General features: G+C 47.2%; 1 protein-coding gene across 5 annotated transcripts in view; it reads right to left on the bottom strand.

Moving 5' to 3' along the window:
- Positions 1–24,349, bottom strand: part of SFSWAP (splicing factor SWAP) — a 628,330-nt gene that overhangs the window by 82,362 nt on the left and 521,619 nt on the right. For 3 of the 5 annotated variants that reach the window (XM_085632760.1, XM_085632762.1, XM_085632764.1), the window contains exon 16: positions 17,203–17,375. In XM_085632760.1, coding sequence (XP_085488886.1) covers positions 17,203–17,375 — 173 coding nt within the window. The remainder of the gene's footprint in view (positions 1–17,202; positions 17,376–24,349) is intronic. The other 2 variants (XM_085632761.1, XM_085632763.1) reach the window with 1 other exon arrangement.

The raw sequence follows: 24,349 nt of genomic DNA, 5'->3' as shown, positions 1-24,349 counted from the left end.
TTTTGGCCTGGCTGTCCACCAATGCCATTTTGAGGATGGTCTTGTCAAATAGACCTTTTGTTAAATTGCAGATGCAAATATCATGTATGTGTTCTTCGATGTACCTAACTCTGCTAACATTTTAATCCAGATTTATGGGTTTCTTGATTTTTCTCTACATGCATAAGCCTGTCATATAACGAAGTGACATGCCATTCACTGTGTGCCTGAGCATTCTTTTGTTTTAGTTTTCTGTCGTGAGTAAAGAGCCATCTACCGTGCAATATCTTATTGTGCATATCTTTTAAGATCACCTCTACTTAGATAAATTCCATCTTCTGGCTCGATTCGATAACTCTCCTGTTTGAGTCTGTGCAATAACTCTGCAAGTAAAACTTGTTCCACAAAGTCGCCCTTTTTAAATCTTAATTAAGGTGAGTATGAATAGTAAAGACATGCACCTAGTGGCAAATAAACCACTCGTCGCTAAGCTAACAAGGGTACTTTATTCAAACTATTTCTGTTCAAGCTTCATATTGAAAATGCTGTGATTCGTAAGAAAGAAGTTGAGAAAAGCATTCAAAAGCACAAACCTTTAAACAGATAAATGTGTTATGTCCTACCATACCATATTTGTCTTCGATACCTACCTACGGCAGGTACCCTTTCATACTCATCTTACATACTCACCCCGCTTTACCTCGCCTACCATAACCTGCAAACCACCTCTACCTACCAGACGTACCTACCGGACCCAACCTACCTATCATACCAATTATATCAATTAAACCATCCTACCATACTTAACGTACGTTACTTCCCCTACCACAGCTAATCTACCATACTTTCCATGCCTATCTAATCGACCTACCATGCAAACCTATAATACCTAACTTATCTACCATGCCTAGTCTAACTAGCAAAGTTTTAGATCTCACAGTTATAACTACCATACACTTGTACTATCCCTTAACAACCATAAATGACCTATCTTATGTAGAATATCTTACATACCATACCTAACCTATAATACCTTAGCTACCTAGATCAAACTATTTAACCAAGCTTAACTAACCTCCCATACGCAAGCTCCCTAGCACATCTCGTCAACCAAGCGTAAGTGACCTTCCAAACCTAAGCTACCTAGCACACCTCTTCAACTAAGCATAACTAACCTCCCATACCTAAGCTACCTAGCACACCTCTTCAACCAAGCATAAGTGACCTTCTATACCTAAGCATCTAGCACACAACTTTAACTAGGCATAACCGACATTCCATACCTAAGCTACATAGCACACATCTCTATCCAAGCATAACCAAGCTTCCATACTTAAGTTACCTAGCACACCTCTGAACTAAGCATAACTACCCTCCCATACCTAAGGTACCTAGAACATCTCTTCAACCAAGCATGTGACCTTCCATACCAAAGTTACCTCACACCCATCTTCAACCAAGCATAACTAACCTTCCAAATGCACCATACCTAACCTACCTGTACCTATGCAATGCATATATCTTACACCTATCTTGACGTGGATTGTTCTTGAAAAAATGGATAGATTATGCCGCAGATCTCTAGCATGGCTCAAGGTACTGCAGAAAGCGTCTAACTCCAAAGACATCTAGTAAGGACCTGAGATATTGCAGCCTGCACTGGGAAGGGCTGATAGCAGCTTTTGAACTGCATGAAAATGTGTATGCAACTCGAAAAAGATATTGGCAAAGCCAAGATGTGCAGCTATGTTTAAAAGAACATATTAAGTCCCTTTAAGTTGTATGGCCACACTTTATCCACAGGGTTAATCAAAAACAGTTTCTCAAGGAGATCTGTTAATTCATAAGGGGCAGTCGAACTAAAAACCCACTGTTCTGGCAGTAAGATTATTTAGAAAGTTGGGTCTCATCTTTCCAGCAGTTAATATGTGTTCACATTCCATATATTACCTTTGGGATTTTGAATGGGACTCTTTCACCCCACAACCCAGATAATATAAAACTTCTGAAGACTGAACTGACGGCATACACATATCTTTTAAAGTTTGCTGCGGATTAGACATTGATGTAAAAAGCTTGTTGTGAGGCTACAGAATACTGGGTTACCATCGAATTTACTATTTGTATGCAAGTTACGACATTACAGGTACAGGAAGAGATGTTTTGTTAAGATACATGTGAGAAACATTTAATAAGATGGGAAATCGGCCCCTCTATTGCATGGTTTACTACTGCCTACAACTCTACTCTTTGATAACTGGACACACACTACCAGAAAGGTATTGATGCATTAACAACCTCAATCTATCAACCTTCGCACATGGGCTTCTAGAGGTCACTGAGCTCATATTGAAATTGTGACCTTTCAAGCTATACAACGTTTTAGAAGGTGTTAGCAAACACCACACAATACAAGACTTTGTGATCGAGAAGAGCTGTAAAGAGGGCAGTGGCTGAGAGGTAGAATTTAACTTTCAGCGGCAGCGAGGTTCATATTTTTCTAGACCTCATTCGTGTACCCTAGAGAAGGGATAAACCACAGCTTATTACTGATAGGATGATGGCTGCAGGTCCTGAGTCAGCACTGGGTCTCATGAAAGTAAAACACGGGTTCTACCAGACCACCACAAGATTTGCTGGACGGAAGATGAACTGAGCGAAAAGAATGTTGCTGGCGAGACTTTAGGGTAAACTACAAAAACAGTGGATGAGATGCTGTTAAGCAGAGGGCAGGAGGTATGGAACGGTGAACTTTGAGGGCTGCTTTGCATCAGTTTATTTATTGCCTAAGAGTACCACCTTAGCTTCACCCCACCTCCTCACCAAACACATTATACTGCGCTTATGGGAGTAGGAGCCAGAGTTCTAGATCAGTTCAAAGTAAATTGTTTTCATTGTGTTTGAATGAAAATTGAGGTATATTCATTCCGTGCATTGGTTGGTCTGTTCTGCAACGTAGAAGCTCAATAAATGGATTTTCCCAAAAAGAACGCAATGATCACTGTAGAAGAAAAAAGTGGGGTTTCAGACAGATGTATAGACTAATTCATAGACGTATTAGGCCTGCATTGAAACCTTGCTGTTTCCTGGATAACACTACGTTTTCAGCAGACAATGACCCACACTATAAGCAATGATTACCCTAGAAAGATGGGAGAAGCTGTAGGCTGGTTCACCTTAGGACACAATGCAAGAATGTCCTACTTCTCGTAAATGCACTTCCTTCCTCCTATCACAAGAGTGGGCTAAAGAAGGTAGACAAGAAGAAATGTAGACTCCTCCTGTAATAAATCTGCAAAATGTGTGCAAACTCAGGGTCATAACATGATCCCCTTTGGACCCTGCAGGGCAAGAGGTCCTCACTCAGGCTGAGGTCAAAGAATAATTGTGAGATATGGGCGACTAAAAGGCTTCTCATCACATTCTGCAGGTGGAGTGCCATCATTTTGTCTTAAGCCCCTGCGCAAACCAGGGGCCAAAGAGGCTCTGCAGCATACCTTCGGAATGAATCTGCATTACTCAATGAGGCCACTGTAGACTAATGTCAAGCTACTGACATTGGAGCGCGGGGAGGAGGCTAGAGGAAAGCAAAAAAACATGAGCCTCTCCTGATCCTTCGCTCAAGTTGGCGAAGACAGTGGGCTGCTGAAGTCTCTGGTACCTGGGGAAAGGTTAAAAAAAAAAAAAAAAAGACCCTCTGCCCAAAGAGCCAACAGCATGGCAGCCAGTCTGTCACTTCAGGACATGTCAAAAAGAAATTACATTCAAATACACCACAGCATCATTAAAAATGCTTAAAGCTGTGTGCTACGACTTCAGGTCCAAATATGGCAACAACACGGAAAAAATACAAATCGACATTAGCTATAATCACATGAAGCCCATTTCTGAAGTAAAACTTTAAAAAACAAATGAACATCCACTGCGAAACAAAAAATACTTATTTTTATGGAAATGTTGCCTCTGCAAGAATGGTCTTGCTTAAAAGTTCTGGCTTAATAGACAACTGCTACAGATTCTGATAGAGGCAAACGTCAGCACAAAATAATGCCTGCATCCTAAAGAGAGTGCAAGTAAATTGATAAAGCCACTATGTCTCGTCCTGTTGCTCTACTGACATTGCCAATACTTTTTGCCGATGCTATGCAGCATTGGGAAAAAGCAAAAAAAGCGTAACGACATTCGCATGCAAGAGCCATGACGCAGGCGCAATCTTTGGTTTCTTATCTTCCATTTAACAATTCAAGGTGGCAGATGCCGCTAATTGTTTTAATGCATAAGTGCTCTAAGCACTTTGGAGTGGCTAGGCGGCAAATGGCAGTTCTCCCACAGAATAAATAAATATATCAACAACAGTAAAAAAGCAGAAAGGTCCTTGTGGGTTTCAAGGTAAAATCAAGAAGCTAGCGGGTAGGGGAAGCAAGAGGAGGAGAGGCTTGGATGGGGCAAGGGAGTGACAAAGCTGCTTTAGCTTAGACCTGGAGGGAGCCAAAAACACTATAGTAGGGTGGCAAAGTATTAGGCAAGCTTGGGGGAGGGATGGGGCAAAACAAAGAGTGTGGGAGTGGGAAACAGCACACAAAGGAAAGGGTGCTAGAAAATCTTTGGGGCACCTGGAGTGCTGAAATATCAAGAAAAATGTAGTTCCCTGAATGTGAGCAGGGGAAGTATACAAGTCATCCAATCAAAAGATAGTAAATAGAATGTGTTCAAAGGGTGGGACAAACAGAAGAGGAAGGCAAGGCATCGAATAGGAAGCAAGCAAATGAGAGTGACCATGTCAACCAAATGTAAATAATGGGTGGGCTTCAAGCCAATTGTGAATATTTGGAATGGTCAGCAAAAGGCTTTTACATTCTGGACAGCTAAAAACAGCCTGGTATATGAGACCTAAAAACATTACCATGACAGCCCACAGGGTCACGGAGAAACCAACGATAGACTGCTGCACTGGATTCAACTTCGACCGAGACGCACAAGGCTGCTCAATAATCCTATATGTAGAACAAACTAACACGTGAAAACCGCAAGTTCAGAGAGTGCTTCTATTGACTCTCTCCTGTAAGCTTTGCCCAACTTACCATGCACCAAAAATCATGAAACAGCTGCTGAGAACAATACATTGTTCACCTCCGCCTTTTTTCAGATAGAGCCCTCACATTAGACAAGCGCTTATGTATTCTGGGGTTAGACTCGAGGGGTCCCCAAGGGTCAAGGATGCACTCTTGTTACACCCTCAGTGGCACTAGGGCGGTCGGGTGCTGAGGCCCAATGTTATCCAATGGGGGATGGGGGCCTCCGGTTGGTGGCTGCTGACGAACAGGCCACTGGGTTGTAGGAGCAGAGCTCCTGGACTTAAGCTCAGGGCAAATGGGGATTTAGGCCAGCACAAAAGATGCACCCTCAGCGGCACTGGGGCGGCCAGGTGCAGAGTGCTGTTTTGGCGTCAGAAGCCGTGTAGCTTTCAATGGGGAGTCTCCGGTTTGCAAAAGCACTGCAGGCTCGGTGACAAAGGTCTTCTGGGTACAACCACAACTTGGAGAGGTAAGTTGGGATGCTGGGGGTTGGTAAGGCACTGTCGGTCAGACCACCCAAGGCCATGGGGCGTCAGGTGCAGGGGTGCCTTTTAGGGTCGGATCTTCTTACCAGCTCCTGGTCGCGGTCGGGGGGACCTTCCGGTTTGAGGCTGCAGGCAGGTCAGGCGCCACTGGATCTCGGGTCAGGATCGCCGGGGAGACCTTGGTGTTGGTCCACTCGAACTCGGGTCAGGTAGAGAATGGTGCAAACTCGCAAATCCTTGCTGAGCTGGAGTCTGAACAAATCCGGTGTTGACAGGAGACAGAGTCTTTGGAATTGAAGGCAGGTCCTCCGGGTTTCTTGAGGTTGCTGGCTGCAGGACACACCGGGGCTTCACTGGAGCAGGTTCGAGGTGGGGTCAGGCTGGTAGAGCTGGGGCCAAGTCAGTGGGTGTCCTCCTCTTGTTAGCTTCGGCACGGCTGTTCGGTCCTTCTTTTCTTCTTGTAGTTTCTAGTCCGAGGAAGCAATGTTCAGGGGTGCCCCTAAATACTAGATTTAGGGGCGTTACAGGTAGGTAAAAGGTTGTGACCAATGGGTCCCTTCCCTGGGGTGGGTACCCTCCAGTGGGAGGGGGCATAAGCCTTTCCCTGGTTGGCTCAGTCCCCCCATCTGCAAGATGGCGGGCACTGAGAGTCGTGCTTCACCTTGCCTCCCCCACCTAAGAGGTGGAGTTGGCAGAGGTGGGGACACTTCTTCCTCACTTGTTTTTCCTGCCAGTTCTCCCGCCCAAAGTGGGGTCAGAACCTGTGGGGATAAATTGCTGAAAGCAGCAAGTGCCCTTCGGAAGCATACAAAGGCAGCAAGCCTTTGAAGCTTCCCCTTCGTGGACCCTGCCCATCTTGGGGGAGGAGACTTGGCACCTCGTCCCAGGATGTGCATGGTTTCAGGCCCCCGACAGCAGCAGGCTCTCGACCCAGGGGTCAAGAAACATGTCTGGTGGTGGCAGCTGAAAGCATCCACTCAGCCTGGACACAAGTGGTAGGTCGTTTTTCAGGGGGCATCTCTAAGATGCCCTCTGTGTGCATTTTTCATTAAATCCCACACTGGCATCAGTGTGGGTTTAATGTGCTGAGAAGTTTGATACCAAACTTCTAAGTTATCAGTGTAGCGATTATGGTGCTGTAGAGTTCGTAATGACAAACTCCCAGCACCATATACTCTTAATGGCAGCACTGCACTTACAATGTCTAAGAATGGACTTAGACACTGTAGGGGTACAGGGCTCATGCACCTGTACCCTCACCACTAGTATAGTGCACCCAGCTATAGGGAGACTCATCTATGCCAGGGCAGTGGATTGTAGGCATGGCACACAGGGGATGACTGGTTGCAAAATAAAGGTACGTATATGCGAACACAGGAGCAACATCCGTTGCAAGAGAAACACGACAACAATGACTAGCCATTTCCTTGAACTAGGCCACACCACAAATGATATGAGATGGGTGGTAATTGAACAGCTTGACAAAAACCTCACCAACTTGCAAACCCGCCTTAATAAAAAAAAAAACAGCGTTGGGTGTACCGCTTAGAGACACACAATAAAGGACTGAACGATAATATCCCATGGAACCTATCAAATAGGTCACCTTAGGGTCAGACACATTTTTGTTAAATACCAACCATGCAAACCTACTCTACTATTCGGGTATTGACATAAAAAAAGTCACACTTCCAACAGTGCATACAGGAATAGGACAGGGGTCCCCCTCGTGTAAAATACATCTCTATTGTAATCTCTGTTTTACTATTCTTAGTATTCTGCCATTGGTCCTGTAAACACCACCCCTTTGGCCGCACTGTGTGTCCAAATATTAAGTGGACCATTATTGTGGTTATATTATAACAATCCTCCCCCAACCGCATAACGAATAGTTTCTTACCTGTCGGTGTAGTTTTGCAGCTTGAAGATCTTTCTGGATTCACTATGCTGTGCATTATTCCGCGATCTTGTGGTTGGGTCCGGATTCGTAGTCTTTTCTCTGTTTTTTTTTTTTTTTTTTGTAGCCCAGGTGGGCGTCGACGTACACCATTTGGTGCACCTCCCGTGACGTCGTCGTGCTTCCTGCGGAAGTCCCACCTTTGGGGCGCCATCTTCGGGTTCTTTTTTCCTTTCCTCCTTTTTTTTTTTTTTTTTTTAACCCTAGGCGATTGATTAATCCTTCTTGTTCCTTTATCTGTATGTTTGTATTTCTTTGATCTTTTCCATTTTACCCCCTCTTCCTCCAGCCTCATCTTCCTGGCGGAGGTGGGTGGGTTCGCTAGTGAATCCAGAAAGATCTTCAAGCTGCAAAACTACACCGACAGGTAAGAAACTATTCGTTTTGCAGCGTGAATCTTTCTGGATTCACTATGCTGTGCATTGATTTTGTAGCGGTTTTCCTAGTTCTGTGGCGGCTGGGTGGTAGATGAGCGTTGGTCGTTGAAAATGTGCTGAAGCACCTTCTGTCCAACCTGTGCTTCCTTGTTCATCTGAATGTCCACGCAGTAGTGTTTCGTGAACGTGTGCACAGATGCCCAAGTTGCCGCGAGGCATATGTCCTGGATGGGCGTGTTCGCCAGGAAGGCCACGGTGGCCCCTTTCTTCCTTGTGGAGTGAGCCTGCGGCCCCTCCGCTAGCTCCTGTCCAGCCTGTTTGTGGCAGAATTGAATAGTGAGGGCAATCCACCTTGCGATGGTGCCCTTAGTCACTGGTCTACCCATGAAGCTAGTAGCAAAGGACACAAACAGCTGTTTCGACTTCCTGAGTTCCTTGGTTCTCTCAATGTAGTGCATCACCGCTCTTCTGGCATCGAGGGTGTGCAGTGCCTTTTCTGCGTTTGTAGTCGGGTTTTGGAAGAAACTTGGTATCTGGATAGCCTGATTTATGTGGAACGCCGACACTACCTTGGGCATGAAGTGTGGGTCCGTTCTCAGGACTAATCTATCTTTGTGAATCTGAATGTAGGGTTCCTGCAGCGTTAGTGCTTGAAGCTCGCTCACCCTGCGTAGTGAGGTTATGGCCACCAGAAAGGCTGTTTTCATAGTCAACATCTGCAGTGTGGCCTTGTGAATGGGTTCAAACGGTGCCCTCATGAGCTCCGTCAGGACCACATTCAGATTCCATGCCGGCGGCGGCAACCTTTTCGGGGGGGCCATCCTTTTGGCTCCTTCCATGAATCTCCTCACCACCTGCGAGCTGAAGAAACTTCCACCTTTTTCACCTCTGGTGTAGGCCACGATGGCCGCTAGGTGTACCCTTAGTGAGCTCGAGCAGAGGTTACTCTTTAGAAGGTGTGTGAGGTACCTCAGTACAGTTGAGTCTCTTGTCATTCTGTTTTGCAGGCCCCTTTTCCGGCACCACACAGTGAACCTCTTCCATTTTGCGCTGTAGCATTTTCGTGTAGTTGGTTTCCTCGCCTCCCGTAGCACTCGCATCGTGCTCGGCGGCAATCTTAGGTGCGCGAACTCTATGTCTTCAGGAGCCATGCCGCCAGGTTGAGGGTCTCTGGCTCTGGGTGCAGGACCTCTCCGTTTTGCATTGAGAGCAGGTCCTTCCTCCTCTCGAAACTGTATGGGTCGCCTTGTGCCATTTCTTGAATTTGTGAGAACCATGTCTGCCTCGCCCACTGCGGAGCCACCAGGATCAGGGTCATGTTGCTGGTTCTGCACTTGTCGAGCACTCTGTGCAACAGGGGTATCGGTGGAAAGGCGTAGGCAAATGTCCTCGACCAGCTTATCCATAGGGCATTTCCCTTGGATTGCTGATCTGGTTGCCTGGACGCGAAGCTTTGGCATTTTGCATTGTGGCGTGTGGCAAAAAGGTCTATTGTGGGAGTCCCCCATCTCCGGAAGAGTTTCTCCGTTTCCTGGCCATTGAGCTCCCACTCGTGTGATGCTGAGGTCTGCCTGCTTAGCCAGTCTGCCTCCACATTGTCCTTCCCCGGTAGGTGAATTGCCAGTAGATCTATCCTGAGAGGTATGGCCCATCTCCAAATCTCCTGAGCTAGGGATGAGAGCGGGAACGACTGTGTCCCCCCCTGTTTGTTGATGTAGAACATCGCCGTGGTGTTGTCTGTTTGGACCAACACCCTCTTGTTGAACAGGTGCCTCTGGAATGCCTTCAGGGCTAGCAGGATTGTTTTCAACTCGAGGTAGTTGATATGGCGGACCGCATCTGCTGGGGCCCATAGACCCCTCACTCTGAGGTTGTCCATGTGCGCTCCCCATCCCTTCTGCGATGCGTCCGTGGTAATGGTCACTGTTGGGATTGGTGGGGTCAGGCTTCTCCCTGCTGTTATGTTGCCTCTGTTCCACCAAGTTATCTCCTCCTGCACTGCGTGCGTAACAACCACTAGATCCTCCCAGCTTCCGTTTGCTTGTGACCATTGTTGTTGTAGCCATTCCTGGAATGGTCTCATGTGCAGGCGTACATTCGGCACCAGCTGGATACAGGACGCCATCATCCCCATCATCTTGCTCACAGCCCTCACTGTCAGAGCTCGCCCCTTCTGGTAGAGCTTCGCCTCCTTCAGTAGAGCCTCTGTCCTCCTCTCGCTGGGCACTACTGTACTGTTGCGGGAGTTGATCTTTGCCCCCAGGAAAATCTTCACCTGCTCTGGTTCCATCGATGATTTTCCCCAGTGGATCGAGAATCCCAGTTTTGTGAGGGTGTCTGTTACGCGTTTTGCGTGCCTCTCGCACTTTCCGCGTGAGTTTGCCTTGACCAGCCAGTCGTCCAAGTAGGGGTAGACATGTATTCCCTGCCTTCGTAGGTGCGCCGCTACCGCCGACAGGCATTTTGTAAAGACCCTTGGTGCTGATTTTAATCCGAAGGCCAGGGTCGTGAACTGGTAGTGTTCTTGTTCGATGTTGAATCTTAGAAGGCCCTTGTGCCTTCTGTTTATTGGATGTGAAGATAGGCATCCTTGAGGTCCACGGTGACCATGAAGTCCCCTTCTCTTATCTGTGGCAGAACCTCCTGCAGTGAAGTCATTTTGAACCTTTGCGTTCTGATGAACTTGTTTAGGTAACGGAGGTCTAGTATGGGTCTGAGGTCTCCGTCTACCTTCGGAACCACGAAGTAGTTTGAGTAGACCCCTTTGTTGCGTTCTCTGAACGGCACTGTCTCTATGGCTCCCTTTTGCAGGAGTTTCCGCGTTTCTTCTCTGAGTATTGCCAGTTCTTGGGCCGATCTCAGTCTTCCCCTTGGTTTCCTGTTTGGAGGTCTTTTCTCCAAATCTACGCAGTACCCGTACTGCACAACGTTCCGTATCCACTTGTCTGTGGTTATACGCCGCCACTCCTGAAGGTAGAACCTCAGTCTTCCGCCTACTGGTGTCGTATGCTCGTAGGCTCTTGAATTTTCTCTTCCCCCTGATGACACTTTTTTGCGCCTCACCCTTGGGGTCCTGACGAGGGTGGGCGTCCTCTTGCGTGCTGAGTCACTTTGTCGAGGGCTGTTCGCCCCCTCTCCTCCTTTGGCCACGTCCGTTCCCTCTCCCGCGAAAGGACTGGCCCCGAGGTTGATATTGCCAGTTTTGCTTCTGTTGGCCTTGTCCGTGACCTTCACCCTGCTGACTTTGTTGGAACGCCTGGTGCGACGTCCCCTGCTGGCTTCCTCCCCTACCGTAGGGTCTTCTCGAGGGATTTCCTCGCCTCATTCCCCTCAGCTGTAGGGCCCCCATGGACCTCGCCGTCTCGTTTTCTTTTTTCAGCTGGGTGAGCTTGTCGTCCACTGTTGCTCCGAACAGTGTCTCTCCATTGAAGGGGGTGCCAAGGATGTTGTTCTGCACTTCCGGTTTGAATCCCGAGATTCTTAGCCATGCATGCCTCCTCTCTGTGACCCCTATGGCCATGAGTCTTGCTGAAGTCTCTGCCCCATCCAACGCCGTCTTTATACAGGAGTTGGCGATGTTTTTGCCTTCATCTATCAGGTGAGAGGCTCTCTGCCGGAATTCTTCGGGGAGGTGCTTTACTAACTCCCCCATTTCATCCCAGTGCTGGTACTGGTGTCTATTGAGGAGTGCATTTGAATTCGCCATGCGCCAGTGCATTGCGGCGTTCCTCTCGACCTTTCTTCCTGTGAGGTCAATCCTCCTGCTCTCCTTATCCGGGGGTGGGCCCGAAGTTGCTGGTACGTTGGCCCTTCTCCTGGCCGTGGAGGCTATGATGGAGTCCGCGGTCACGCTACCCTTGATGTAAGGGGGGTCCAGGGAGGAGTGCTTATATTTCTTCTCTGTCCTGGGCGTGATCGACCGGCAGGTTGCAGGTTCCTTGAAGGCTTCTCTCCCTTGATTCATCACGCTTTGTAGCATGGGGAGGAACTGGCTCCTTGTCTGGATGGGGAGCAGTGTCTCGACGAGAAAATCCGCTTTCGGTTTCTCCTCGTCGAGTTTGACGCCGAAGGCCATTGCTGCGCTCCTGACCACCATATTGTAGACCCCGATGTCGTCGGGTGGCGAAGGCCTCGAAGGGTACGTGTCCACGGGCTCCTCCGGGTTTTCGGTGTCGAGATCGTGCCATTCGACGTCGTTGCTGGTAGATGCCGCCAATTCGTAGAACGACCGTTGGTCTTCTTCCTCGGCTTCTCCCTCATAATAGGGCTCTTCTTCCTCTTCGAGTTCCCTTGTCAGCCCTTCGGCGTCGAACTCGTCTTCGACCTCCTCGACGTCCGCTGATGGAACCGTTGGAATCTTGAATTCCTTCATTCTGGCGTCGAACTCCTTCTTTCTTTGAAGGATGTTCTCCATTTCGGCCTCGAGCCGCCTCTTCTTCTTCTCCATCTTGGAGATGCTTTCGGCGTCGACCGCGGGTCTTTTCGATGAACCTTGCGTCGACGTCGAACGTTCTTTCTGCGTCGATCGGCCCGTTTCATGGGATGCTTTCGACGACCCTTGCCTTTCGGCGTCTTTCGGCACCGGGGAGTCCTTATCTAAGGATCCGCTCGGCCTCTTGTCCGTGGTTCCCCCCTTGGACGTCGAAGTTTTCGGCGCCGGTGCTCCCTTCGTGGACTTTGACTCAGATTTTCTCGAGTCACCCTCGTGTTGTCGAGGTACTTTTTGTTTTGCGCTCGACGATTCTCTTACCTCGTCTTCTTTCTTCTTGTCGGTCTCTACGACCGTTAAGTTTTCGGCTGTCTCGGCGACGTTGTCCTCGTCGTCTGAGGAGAGGCCCAGAGCGTAGAGCGTCGGGGGCTTCCCCTTGCCGTCCATGTTGGCGTTGGCCCTTCTCTGCCGCTCTCTCACCCTGAGTGTCTTCGGCGCGAAGGCTGAGCAGGCGTTGCAGTCGATACTCTGGTGATCGACCGGTAGGCAGAGGTTGCAGACCGGATGCTGGTCTCTCTGCGCGAACTTGTGGTGGCAGTTTGGGCAGAACTTGAATGGCGTCTTGTCCATTGCGCTCAGGGTCTCTGAGCGTGCATTCTCCAAGGGCGTCGAAGAAAAAGGGCGCTGGTCCTCCTTTCTTCGCGCTCCTGATGAAATCTTTTCCTTTCCTGATATCTTCTAGTGTTTCTATCGACGAAACTCGCTTTTCTTCCTTCTTCCTTCGAGTGTAATTCTGGAGCTTCCCGATGACGATCCAGACCCAACGGCGGAAAAAAGAATCTGAAGATGGCGCCCCAAAGGTGGGACTTCCGGAGGAAGCACGACGACGTCACGGGAGGTGCACCAAATGGTGTACGTCGACGCCCACCTGGGCTACAAAAAAAAAAAAAAAAAAACAGAGAAAAGACTACGAATCCGGACCCAACCACAAGATCGCGGAATAATGCACAGCATAGTGAATCCAGAAAGATTCACGCTGCAAAACTAGGGTTTAAACATTGTGAGCAAACGCACCTTACGTTTCATTATCCAATCGATCACTGGAATGGTGCAAGATCAATAGGCTGTACCCTATAAACCTTCCCGTTCCATTTTTCTGGAACAGTGGTCGTTTACCTTCTTGAAATTCACTTTTCAGGTAAACCACGGCACAGCACATAAAATATAATGTGCACCATCTAAGTAGGTTTTCGAGCACCGAATATCGCTTCTTTAAAGACATTGCACCAGCAATGACATTAATGGTGCATATTTAATAACACATCGAGAGGTTGCATCCTCATAACTTTCCTGTTCGCATTTTTCCCAGAACGGGTGTTTACCTTATTGCAAATCACTCTTTAGGTAAAATGGGACACACCACAGCACATTGCAGCAGCTCGCTTCTAAATCGTACACCCGTGATATAGCCATTAAGCTACATCTAGGCATTCTCACACAGCAGTTAGCATTCTAGCAGCCCCAAGGGATGATCACGAGCGCATTACACACAGCACGATTTACACTATGCCACGGCTCCGTTAGCACACCGGGAACAGTTCAAAGGGCAACATCCGCGCAGAGCCCTTATCGGTGGGATCCATTCAAGACCAGAATAGGTTTGTAGACGGGAGGTCATCCGTGACGAAGTAAGTTCCCTAACACTTCTACAGCTAACGGTTCACCTTTAGCAGCACCTAGCAGCTTTGTACATCTTGCGCTGCACTTCTGTTTTAGAGTGTGTGACTACAGGAGACCGCTGCTTCTTGGATCCGTTTGATCGTTTAGTATTTACCAAAGGTATAATGTAATGTTATATTCCTTAAACGCACGCAATTGACACCTGATTTCTGCCCTGGTTTATTATTTATTTGTGACACAAGGAACTTTTTAACTAAAGGCGATACCACCGTACATTAAATGCATAATGCTCACTTATTTAAACACGCTACCGGCGAGTCCCCGGTTGTACCGACCTTTTTAAATGTAATCTTAAGCCGTTCATTTGACTCTACATTGAGTACGATGGCAATCTCATGGCACTGAGGTGCATACATGTGACCACGAAGCAGCATAAGCACCAGTGAACCTGCATGCTGACACTTCGCCATGCATGGCATTGGCATTGGGATATTATGTGTGTCTATAATATGTGTATGTATGACACTTCATTTTGGCACCAACCTGAATATTTCCGACCACATAATTGCACGAGAGCATTTCTGAGAGCACCAAGTGTACTAAAGGACTGAGAAACAAAACTTAATGGCACAACTTTTTGTATATATATTTGTTGTGCATGTCCTTTACGTTGTATGTCCCTTCTTTTTTTACAGATTTTACCAACTGTGGGTCCATAAGTACGGCTCATCCATCACACACACAGCACACCTTAAAGCGTGTTCTGTATATCACTCCCACGTGGCTACTTTCAATTTTCGCAGCCACATCACCACCTTTTGGTTCTGAAGAAAGCCTCACTAACATAAGCAAGGCTGAAACATGTCAACCAGTATTTAAGAGATATAGAAGAGCCTTTTTATCTTCACAATATCTCACCCTGTTTTTAAATGTGTCCTAGGACCCTTTGAATAAATCAGTACCAGGTTGGCCATCCTAGAGATCCTTTTAAACGGCACCACTTTTTGAGCACATTTTCACACTCACAATCCAAAAAACCCCGCTCTGCTGTAATCCAGGCGTCGGAGCACAGCTGGGTTGCACTCGGCAGCACAGCTGGGAACCCAATGATTAAGCATGCCGCCAACTAGGTTGGTGGGTGAGGGTCCTTCTGAAAAATCCAGTGGAATATTGTGCTCTCAGGCACTATATTAAGTCGGAAAATCCTAGTCCAAAACTACGGGTCCGTCCACTTTGTTATATAAAGTACTTAGGGCAAGAGGACGTACCCCTCATTTCTCCTTCCTCGCTCTCTCCTATGTTCCTTGCACACAGGGATGTGTGCCATGTCGACTCTTCACTTTGTTCTGCACCAAAACACACAGCCTGCAAAGGCAGTGTGTGAGTGTAGTGGTGCAGGGCCTCCAAGGGTGGCACATTTAAGTGCTGCAGCCCATATGGGTTATCTCTGGTCACAGTGCCCTGGGTACCTGTGGTAGCATTTACCAGGGACTGACCTGTGGTCAGAGATGTCAATTGTTTTTTTTAATACAGGTTTAGGGAAAGAACATAGGCCCTGGGCACCTGATTGTCAGGATACCAGGGCACACTCAGTCAAAGCACATCAGCAATTCAGGAAAAAGTGTGGAAAACCATGCAGAAAGAGGGCAGTTTCTCACAACGATGCTTGAATTTAAGGTGACGAATGTGTAAGATAATCAACCTCCTGTGAGACTGTCGGAGCTGTTGTTGCCACATAGATGACTCAAGCAAAAATCTATCACCAATGACATTTCAGAAGAGAGTACACACTTGAAGCCTTCCCCACTGAAGCTTTCTCCAGATTGTGCACAGTAACAGCCTGCAAGCTCTGGGCACCACCCCTTCAAGATGCGTCTACACTAGTTCCTGTCATCTAACAAATCAACTAAAAAGACACAAGCACATAGGTAGACTGCAGGGATTCTCGTTGGGACACATATGCACATTGGTCTATTCACTCACGCCTCCCATACTGTGTTCTCTTGACACCCTGCATGCTCTCGGCAGCACCTCTTCGAGATTCACTGCTTCCCCTACACACAAGGGTGCCATTTAACACAGGCCAGGGGATTACCATTACACTGTGTTCTGTCGCTTGGGGACATGGGTCTGCCACACTCAAGACTGTGTTTTCTGACATCCCACATGCTCTGGGCAGCACCCCTTCTGGGTGCAATGTTTTACCTATAGTAGTTCCTCCCACCTCACATAGCATCCACCAAGACAGACCCACAACTGCAGACTGGTAGGATTCTCCTTACACTAGATTGTCGCCAGGGCCAGATTTAGTACTGGTGGTGCCCTGTGGAACAATGTTTGTTTGCACCCCCCCCCACATGAACACCTCACCACGGATTCCCTCACTACCACCCTTTGAAAATGCCATCCAAGTCTCCATAACTACTGTCCCTTAGATTCATTTAGCTTTATAGCGCCACTCATACCAGTGTAAGGTGTCAGAACACTTTACATCACACATACTTTGCACGGAGACAATCATATGTGTGTGAATAAGTGTATAGGAAATGTTACATAAGACAGAGGTCTACAAGGTGTAGGAGTCGCATGTCATCCATACTAGTAGGCAGTATAATTTAAGCGTCCTTGGGCTGGAAAAGCACAAATTTAGAATTAAAAATGTAACACCATTGTTAGGGGTTTTCTTTAATAATAAGAACTGATTTCTACCCAGATGAACTCTTTTTGCAATATTAGGATAAGGAAAGACTGGGCAAAAAACATGCAGCTGTAATATATTCCTTGCAGTTTGCATGCAGCTCTTTGACCGTTAAGAGCTCACAGCTCTATATTAGGATTTTAACTTTTAAACTGCAAGTAACGAAAGGATTTCTCTGACAAAAGCGATAACCCATTGGCCTATTTATAGCCTATGCACTATGGGATCTGAATGGGACACGTTCTTTGCGGCAGGCGAATTAACCTTCTGCGCTATGAGGAGTCAAAACTTCCTCTACCAGACAAAGCTCCGGTCTCTCTCCAGGAAGAACATTAATCACCAGAGTTATTGTGACATTTTTATTGATGCTTTAAAATTGCTGGGACAAGGAACGTGGCATATGGGGCTTTAAAACAAACATGGCGCCCCTACCCCAAGTCAGCGCCCAGTGCGGTGGCACCGATCACACCGCCCTAGAGCTGGCCCGGATTGTCGCTATGCTGTGGGTTGAGGGCCTTTTACCTGTAGCGTTCTTGGCTGGAGCCCCTGCTCTCCACAGGAGAGACACTAGCTGAGTGTGCAGAGTTCCTGTATGCTGATGGTCTGCTCGGAGAAGCATACGACATGGGGGACCTCGTTCTCGACTCGTGTGATCGCGAGTGCTTTTTCTTCTTTTTTTCCTGTGGACTTCTGGAAAAAATAAACAAGATAAGACGTGGCAAAAATGCCCTTGAAGGTAAACGTTGTGTCAATTAAAACAAGCATTTACAATGCAAAAGGTATCGCATTTGCAAGAGTTTAAGCGATTAGCATTGTAAATGACAATGCGTTTTATTTATCGTTTTGATAATTACCACATAAATAAAAGGCCTTGTCGTTTACAATGCCAATAGCTCAAACAGTCCCGTGCTGCCTGGAAAGTGAAAGCATGCATGTCCTGCTGAATGTTGCAGGAAAGCATGTTGTGCCTGCAGTAGGAGAAACTCATTAAAGAAAATAGAGCTTACAGACTAAATAAGACATAGCGTGAAACAACAGAAGTAAAGGGCCAATCTTCATGGGAGGTTACAAATCAAGAAAAGCGGTACTAAGGAGTGACTAACAAGCTTATTAACTAATCAGAAGTCAGCATTTACAAAGGAAAATGACACAAGCCAATGAAACATATGGGCGGTGAGTGGGCGCAGATTCATGTCCATACTCTAATACAGCATACCTCCCTGCATGCTGTATTCGAGCATCTTGAGACCCTCACGAGTAGTGCGCTCTACAAATGTATTGATTGATTGAGCAGCGCATGCGCTGCCCAGGCTCGACCTAAAAAGGATGTGACAAGGTGTAAGGCAAGGAAACAGTCGTCTGTGTACTTGTCAAGTACCTATAGCTTCTCCAAACACTAGAATCAGAGCTGTAGCACTGCAAGTTGCTACTGAACGAGCGTCACACTTCTTAAGCACAACTACATTTCAGAAAGGCAAGAGATAAAGAAAATACAGTTTGAAACATTGCAGAAATTGAATAGGTCAAAGTAAACGTGTCCTATTTAATAGAGCTTTTGCTAAACTACCCAAACATCCTGTCATTAGCGATGTTGCTGACATGTCATGAGTGATGATCTATGTGAAGTCATAAGCATTGCTTTGCAGGGGCGTAGGTTTTAGTTAGCTCAGGTAACTATAACCGCTAAAATTCACAGTTTTTGTAAAAGTGAAATGTGAACCTAACTAGAACGTCTCTGTAAACTTTGTTTTCTTCTGTGGATTTCTATGTATTTTTTTCTCTTTTCTAACTAGAATGTGCAGGTTAAAGTGACGTTACAGTTAGAAATTGTAATACTTAACTACATTAAAAAAAAACTTAGAAATTCACTGAAAGAACTGAAGTTTAAAAGTATGTTATAGTTCGATGAAAATGTCACAAATCATACCATTTGAAACTAATAAAACCACTGAAATTCACCAGTTATAGTTATCTCGAGTAACTATAACTCGTATCCTAAAGTAACTATAACTCGAGCCCCCACCATGAACAGTATAATTAATGGCATTTCAGATGTCGTTAGGGATGTTTTAAAAGAAGTCCATGAATGTCATGAGTGATATAATATGCGAGGGTACAAACTTTGCATGACGAGGGCGCACGCTATAGTTACGTTAGGGTTTTAGTTATAGTTGCCTGAGTTAACTATAACTGTATTCTTACAATTCCTAATGATATCATTTTAACCTTCGTTTTTTCTCAGTGAATTTCTAGGCTTTGTTTTTTTAGCATAAAGTAAGATGTCCATCGTAATGCAAGGCGGAGGGGGTTGGACGCAGGGTCTAGCCTGGAATTGTCTGTTGTGCCTCCCCCGTTTAAGCTTGCTGCCCCTGCCCCCCCTCCTTCTTGCCCTTTATTATCCAAGTCCATTCCACTGCCCTGTCATTCCAGCGCTGTGTGGACATTGTTCTGCCCCCTTCCTTCCCACCTTCTCCCTGCCCTCTGTTGTCCGAGTCCATGAGCCTGCCCTCTCCCTCCTGCTCTGCATGGTCCCATGTGCTGCCAGTCTACCAGTTAGATTAATATCCATGCCCACTGTTGCTCAAGTCCAGGGCCCCATTACTGCCCTGCTGCTTAGCCTCCGAGCGTAGTTTGCTGCCCCAACCCTCCTCCCCCCTAGTCTACGATGTCTGTGCGCATGCCAGTGCTCCCTCCCTTTTGCCCACCATGTTCCATGGACCTGCCTTCTACTGTGCAAGTTCTATGCCCTATCATCACCCTTCTGTCCTCCATGGTCCATTTTGCTGCCACTACCTTCTGCCCACCATGCTCTGTTGTGCTGCAACTGCTCCTCCTGCCCGCCCTGCGCTGTCAGTTGTGAAGCCCCTTTCCTTGACCTCTCTTGTCTGTGTTCAGCCCCTTCCACTCCCACCTGCCGCCCATGGTCATTTGTACAAGCCCCTCCCTGCTCTCTCTTGCAAACCAGGACCGCTGCACCACCACTAACCCTCCCGTCTGCCATGCATGGTCTTTTGTACTGCCGCTACCTCTTCCACCTGAACTGTGTTGTCAGCTTACTGCCCCTGAACCCCCTCCCACCTTCCCTCCGTTGTCGGTGTGTATGCCATTTTATTCTCCCTGTATCCCTCCATGGTGTGTTGTGCTTCCAATGCCCATCCTGCCTGCCCTGCATGGTCTGCTTGCTTTTTATACCCTGCCTTGTTGTCTGTCCTCTACTCTCAGTTTTCCATTATTGGGCACCTAGACCCGCACCCTTGCCTTCCGTGGTCCGTTGGCATGCCCCTGTCCCCTCCCTTCATGGTCTGTTGTGCTGCAACTGCCCTTCCCAACTGTCCGGTGTGGTCAGTTTTCTGCCCTTGACCCTTTGCCCTCTGCCCTTTTATCCGTGTACATTGCCCTGTCCCCTCCCTATTGATTTCCATGGTCACTTGTGCTGCACTGCCCTCCGCTTTCCCTGTGTTGTGTATTGTGCTGCTGCATCCCCTGGCGTCTTCCCTATAAGGTCAGTTTGGTGCCCCTGCCCACCTCCCTCCTGCCCTCTATTGTCTGAGTCCATGTCCCTACCCCATTCCTCCTGCCCACTGTGGTCCAATGTACCATACATGCCAACATTTTGAACTTGGTAAGATGGATATTTTAAAAACAAATCTGGGAAATTGATTTTCCTCACTGACTTATATTGAAAAAGGAGATTTTAGACACAGTTACAGCCAAAACGGCATAACACCAAATCTGGCAGAAGGTTAGATCTTTGCATAAAAAAGTGTTTTTTAATGTAACTCTGTTCAGTAAGTTTAGCGAAATTAAGGTTAAACATTTTTCGATAGCTAGAGATATGGGCAGGCAGATCAAAAGATAAGATCTGATTGGCTACCTCAAATCAACAAAGATGTTGGAGTAGCCATTTTAGCACTCAGGGACTCCGTCCTATGTCCTGAAAAACAAAAAAGTTAAATAAGACATTAATGGCAGAGTAGGGATACAGTTCACCACTAGACCTTATGGAGGTTCCCAAGAGGGACCCTCCATGGGACCAAAATCCGTTTTTTTTTTAGCTATACCACAGTTAAATTAAAATAAGAAATGGGGTGGTGCGGGCGCATTTTTTGGGGGTGGGTGAGGAGGGGTGGGGGGGGGGGGGGTAGGTGGGCTGGCGGAGTGTTCCCTAGGGGGGTCCAATCCACATAATGGCTTTGGACTCCCCTCCTCTGGGGCCTAACACATTATTAATTTATTTGGGGACTATAGCATAGGGCTCCCTTTCTTGAGCCACTTAATGGCCCGGGGACTCCATAGCCACACTCTGGCAGGGTACACAGACAAATTTGCACCCACTGTGCAGGAGCAAACAAATAAAGCCATCTCCCGCCAGCACCCAGAATGAGTGCTGGCTGGGGAGCTGGGAGGCGCCCTGACTCTCTTCAGTGGCTTCCAACATTAGCCAGTAGTTAAGGTCGCTGTGGGGGACTGGTGTCCCTATGCTCACATTTGCTGGGTTCCACCATTTTGTTTCCCTTTCCAATGTTGCTGTGACAATCACTAGATTCTCCCAGCTCCCCGTGGCTTGTGACCATCTGTTGCAAATCCATTCTTAAATAGGACGCATATGCAGCCTTGCATGCGGTCTGCGCGAGAGGCAGGATACCATCATGCTCATGAGTTTCATGACAGTCCTCACTGTCAGAGACCGACCCCTCTGGTAAAGGTGACTTTGTTCCCCAATTGCCTCCACTCTGTTTTGGACTGAGTACGCTTGTGCAGTATTTGAGTTTAGGGTTGCTCCCAGGAACACTTTCACTTGTTACTGTTGTGGTGAGGATTTCTTGATGTTTATTGTAAATCAGATGTTGTAATTGTGCAATCACCGTTTGCATGTCTTTGAGGCAGCTTTCCTACGATTGTGCTTTTAATAACCAGCCAACTAGGTCCGGACAGATTGGAATGCTTGGTCTTCTTATGTAGGGTGCTACCGCAGCCAGACACTTTGTGAATCCCCTTGGTTCAGATTTTATCCCAAAGGGTAGCACCCTGAACCAGTAGTGTACCTCGTTTGGGAAGAATTGAAGATACTTTTTGTGCCTTTAGTTCTTGGGTATGTGGAGATAGGCATACTTTAAGTCTAAAGTGGCCATATAATCCCCCTTTCTGTGAGAGTGGCATTACTCCTTGCAGAGTTGCCACCTTGAAGTGTTCAGTTCGTGTGAACTCGGTTAGTAATCCGAGGTCTAGGATTGGTCTTAGTATTAAATCCTGTTTTGGAACCATGAAGTACGGGGAATAGATTCCATGTCCTGCTTTCCTTGGGGGAATCTCTTCTAAGGCTCTGTTTTTGGAAGAGCTCTTTGACATTCTTTCTGAGTTGTTTGAATTCCTGGTCACAAAAGTTTATTTTTTTTTTGTCAGCAAGTGTGGGGGCATCTTGAGTTCTATGCAGTATCGATGTTTTATAATGTTTAGGAACCAATTGTCTGATGTGATTATCCTCCACTCCTTGAGGAACTCCTCGATTCTGTCTCCAATGGGTGTTTGGTGGTGGGTCTGATTGATGATTGAGTCACTTGCCTGCTGAACCTCCACCTCTATGAAGCAGATCACGTCCTCTTGTTCTCCCTCAAGAGGATTGTCTCACTGGGTGTTGCCATTGATGGTGTGGGGTTTTTTGCGTCGGTAGACTCGTGTGGCTTTGGGGCTGCTGTTGTTGCTGGCCTGTTGTAATGCGGCTCTGCTTGTGGGCCTTCTGTTTGCGGTACCACATCTCCTGAAGGTTCATCTGAACTGGAAACGCTCACATGGCCTTTGTGGTGTTGTTATCCCTCTTTAACTGCTGTAGTGTGTCGTCTACCACCTGTACAAACAGTGGGTCTCCTGTGAGAGGCATATTGATGATTGAGCCCTGTATCTCTGTCTTGAATCCTGAGACTCTGAGCCATGCGTGTCTCCTGAGTGTTGTCCCACAGAACATCTACCTGATGGCAGTGTCTGCTGCATCCAGTGCTGATTTAAGGCAGGTATTGGCAATATTCTTTATCCCTTGAATAACTGTTTTGGACCTTTTGCGCTACTCTTCTGGAAGGTGCTGCATTAGGCCCTTTATTCCTTCTCATTGCTGGTGTCCGTAATGGCTGATGAGTATGTTTGAATTTGCTACTCTCCACTGTGAGGCTGCCTCACTCTCCATTTTCTTTCCACCAAATCGAGCTCCTTGCTCTTCTCAGATGGTGCCCCAGTTGTTGTGGGGGAACTGTTTTGCTTCTTCTCAGTGGATACAATGATGGAATCTTTGGGGATATCGCCTTTTATATACGTGGGGACCTGAGAGGTAAGTCTGTACTGTATGAAAGTGCCTTCTTTCTTGCATGGTATGCCCCCACTTTTTGCTGAGTTGTTGATGTACTTTGACTGAGTGTGCCCTGGGCTCCTGCCAATCAGGTACCCAGGGCCAGTGTTCCTTCCCTAAAACTGCATTGAAGTCTAAACCCAATTGGCAGTGGTCCCTACCCTTTACCTACCTGTAACACCCCTAAATGTAGTATTTAGGGGCAACCTGAACCTTCCTTCCTCAGATCCCGAAACTACAAGAAGAACAAGAAGAAAGAAGATCAGCCATGCAGCTACAAACAAGAGGACGACAACCACTGACTTGGCCCCAGCCCTACTGGACTCTCGAACCTGCTCCTGCTAAACTCCGGCCTCTTCAGTGGTCAGCAACATCACAAACCCCGGAGGACCTGGCTGCCTTGCTCAACTAAAGACTGGGACTCCGAGCAGTAGCTCTGCTCAAACGTCTGCAACCCCAGGCCCCGGCCTGAGACCGCGGATCCTGCCCACTCTGCGCCCGCCGAGCTTAAGTGGGCAAAGACCACGAGGACGTCCCCCCAACGACTGTGACCCAGAACCCAGCATCCAAGGACTAACCTCGACGCTCCTGACAACGCCTGCAGCCTCAACACCAGGGACCCCTCCAACCGCAACCAGCAGAGGGTAAGATTTCCCGACCGCAAAATCTCAGTTTCCTTATGCTTATCCTTGCCTTCTTTTCGCGCCATAGGAATTTAATGAGCATGATATCTACTTTCCGGTGGAAATAGTCTGAGTGTAGGAGCATGCTTATCAGGTAGTTAATTGTTGGGGTGAACATCATTTTGATAGTTTCGATTCTACCCCACTACGTTATGAATTTTGGGGACCAGGAGTCCAAAAGTTTGTTAATTTTTTCTAGTAATGTCTTCACATTGCAATGTAGAGTGTTTATTAGGTCGCTACCTAAATATATGCCTAGGTATTTAATATGCCCCGTCTGCCAGGTCAGCCCCGAATTCCCTAGAGTGTCTTTCGTGCTGTGAATGTTTAAAGGTTTACATTCGGATTTGTCTTAGTTTAGTTTGTACCCTGATAGTCTTGAGTATTCTGCTATCGTGGTAATCAGTGCCCTGATTGAGGCCTTCGGTTGTTCCGTTACAATCAGTATATCGTATGCGTCGGCGGCTAGTTTTACTTTGACTGTTTTTTACCAGAAATTCTTCTAATAATATTCCTTAAAAATCATACCTTTAACCAAAACGTATTTACTCACCTGTTTTCAGGAAATGTCCCAGGGCTGAATCTAGGATCCAGTCCTGTGGTTAGAAAAGTAATCTAAAAAGCAATTAACTGCATTTTACTTAAAAAG

This window comes from Triturus cristatus, chromosome 11 (genome assembly GCF_964204655.1).
Source record: "Triturus cristatus chromosome 11, aTriCri1.1, whole genome shotgun sequence".
In the NCBI taxonomy this organism is placed as follows: Eukaryota; Metazoa; Chordata; class Amphibia; order Caudata; family Salamandridae; genus Triturus; species Triturus cristatus.
The sequence above is the reverse complement of the archived record's forward strand: the minus strand, read 5'-3'. Positions and strand labels throughout refer to the sequence as shown.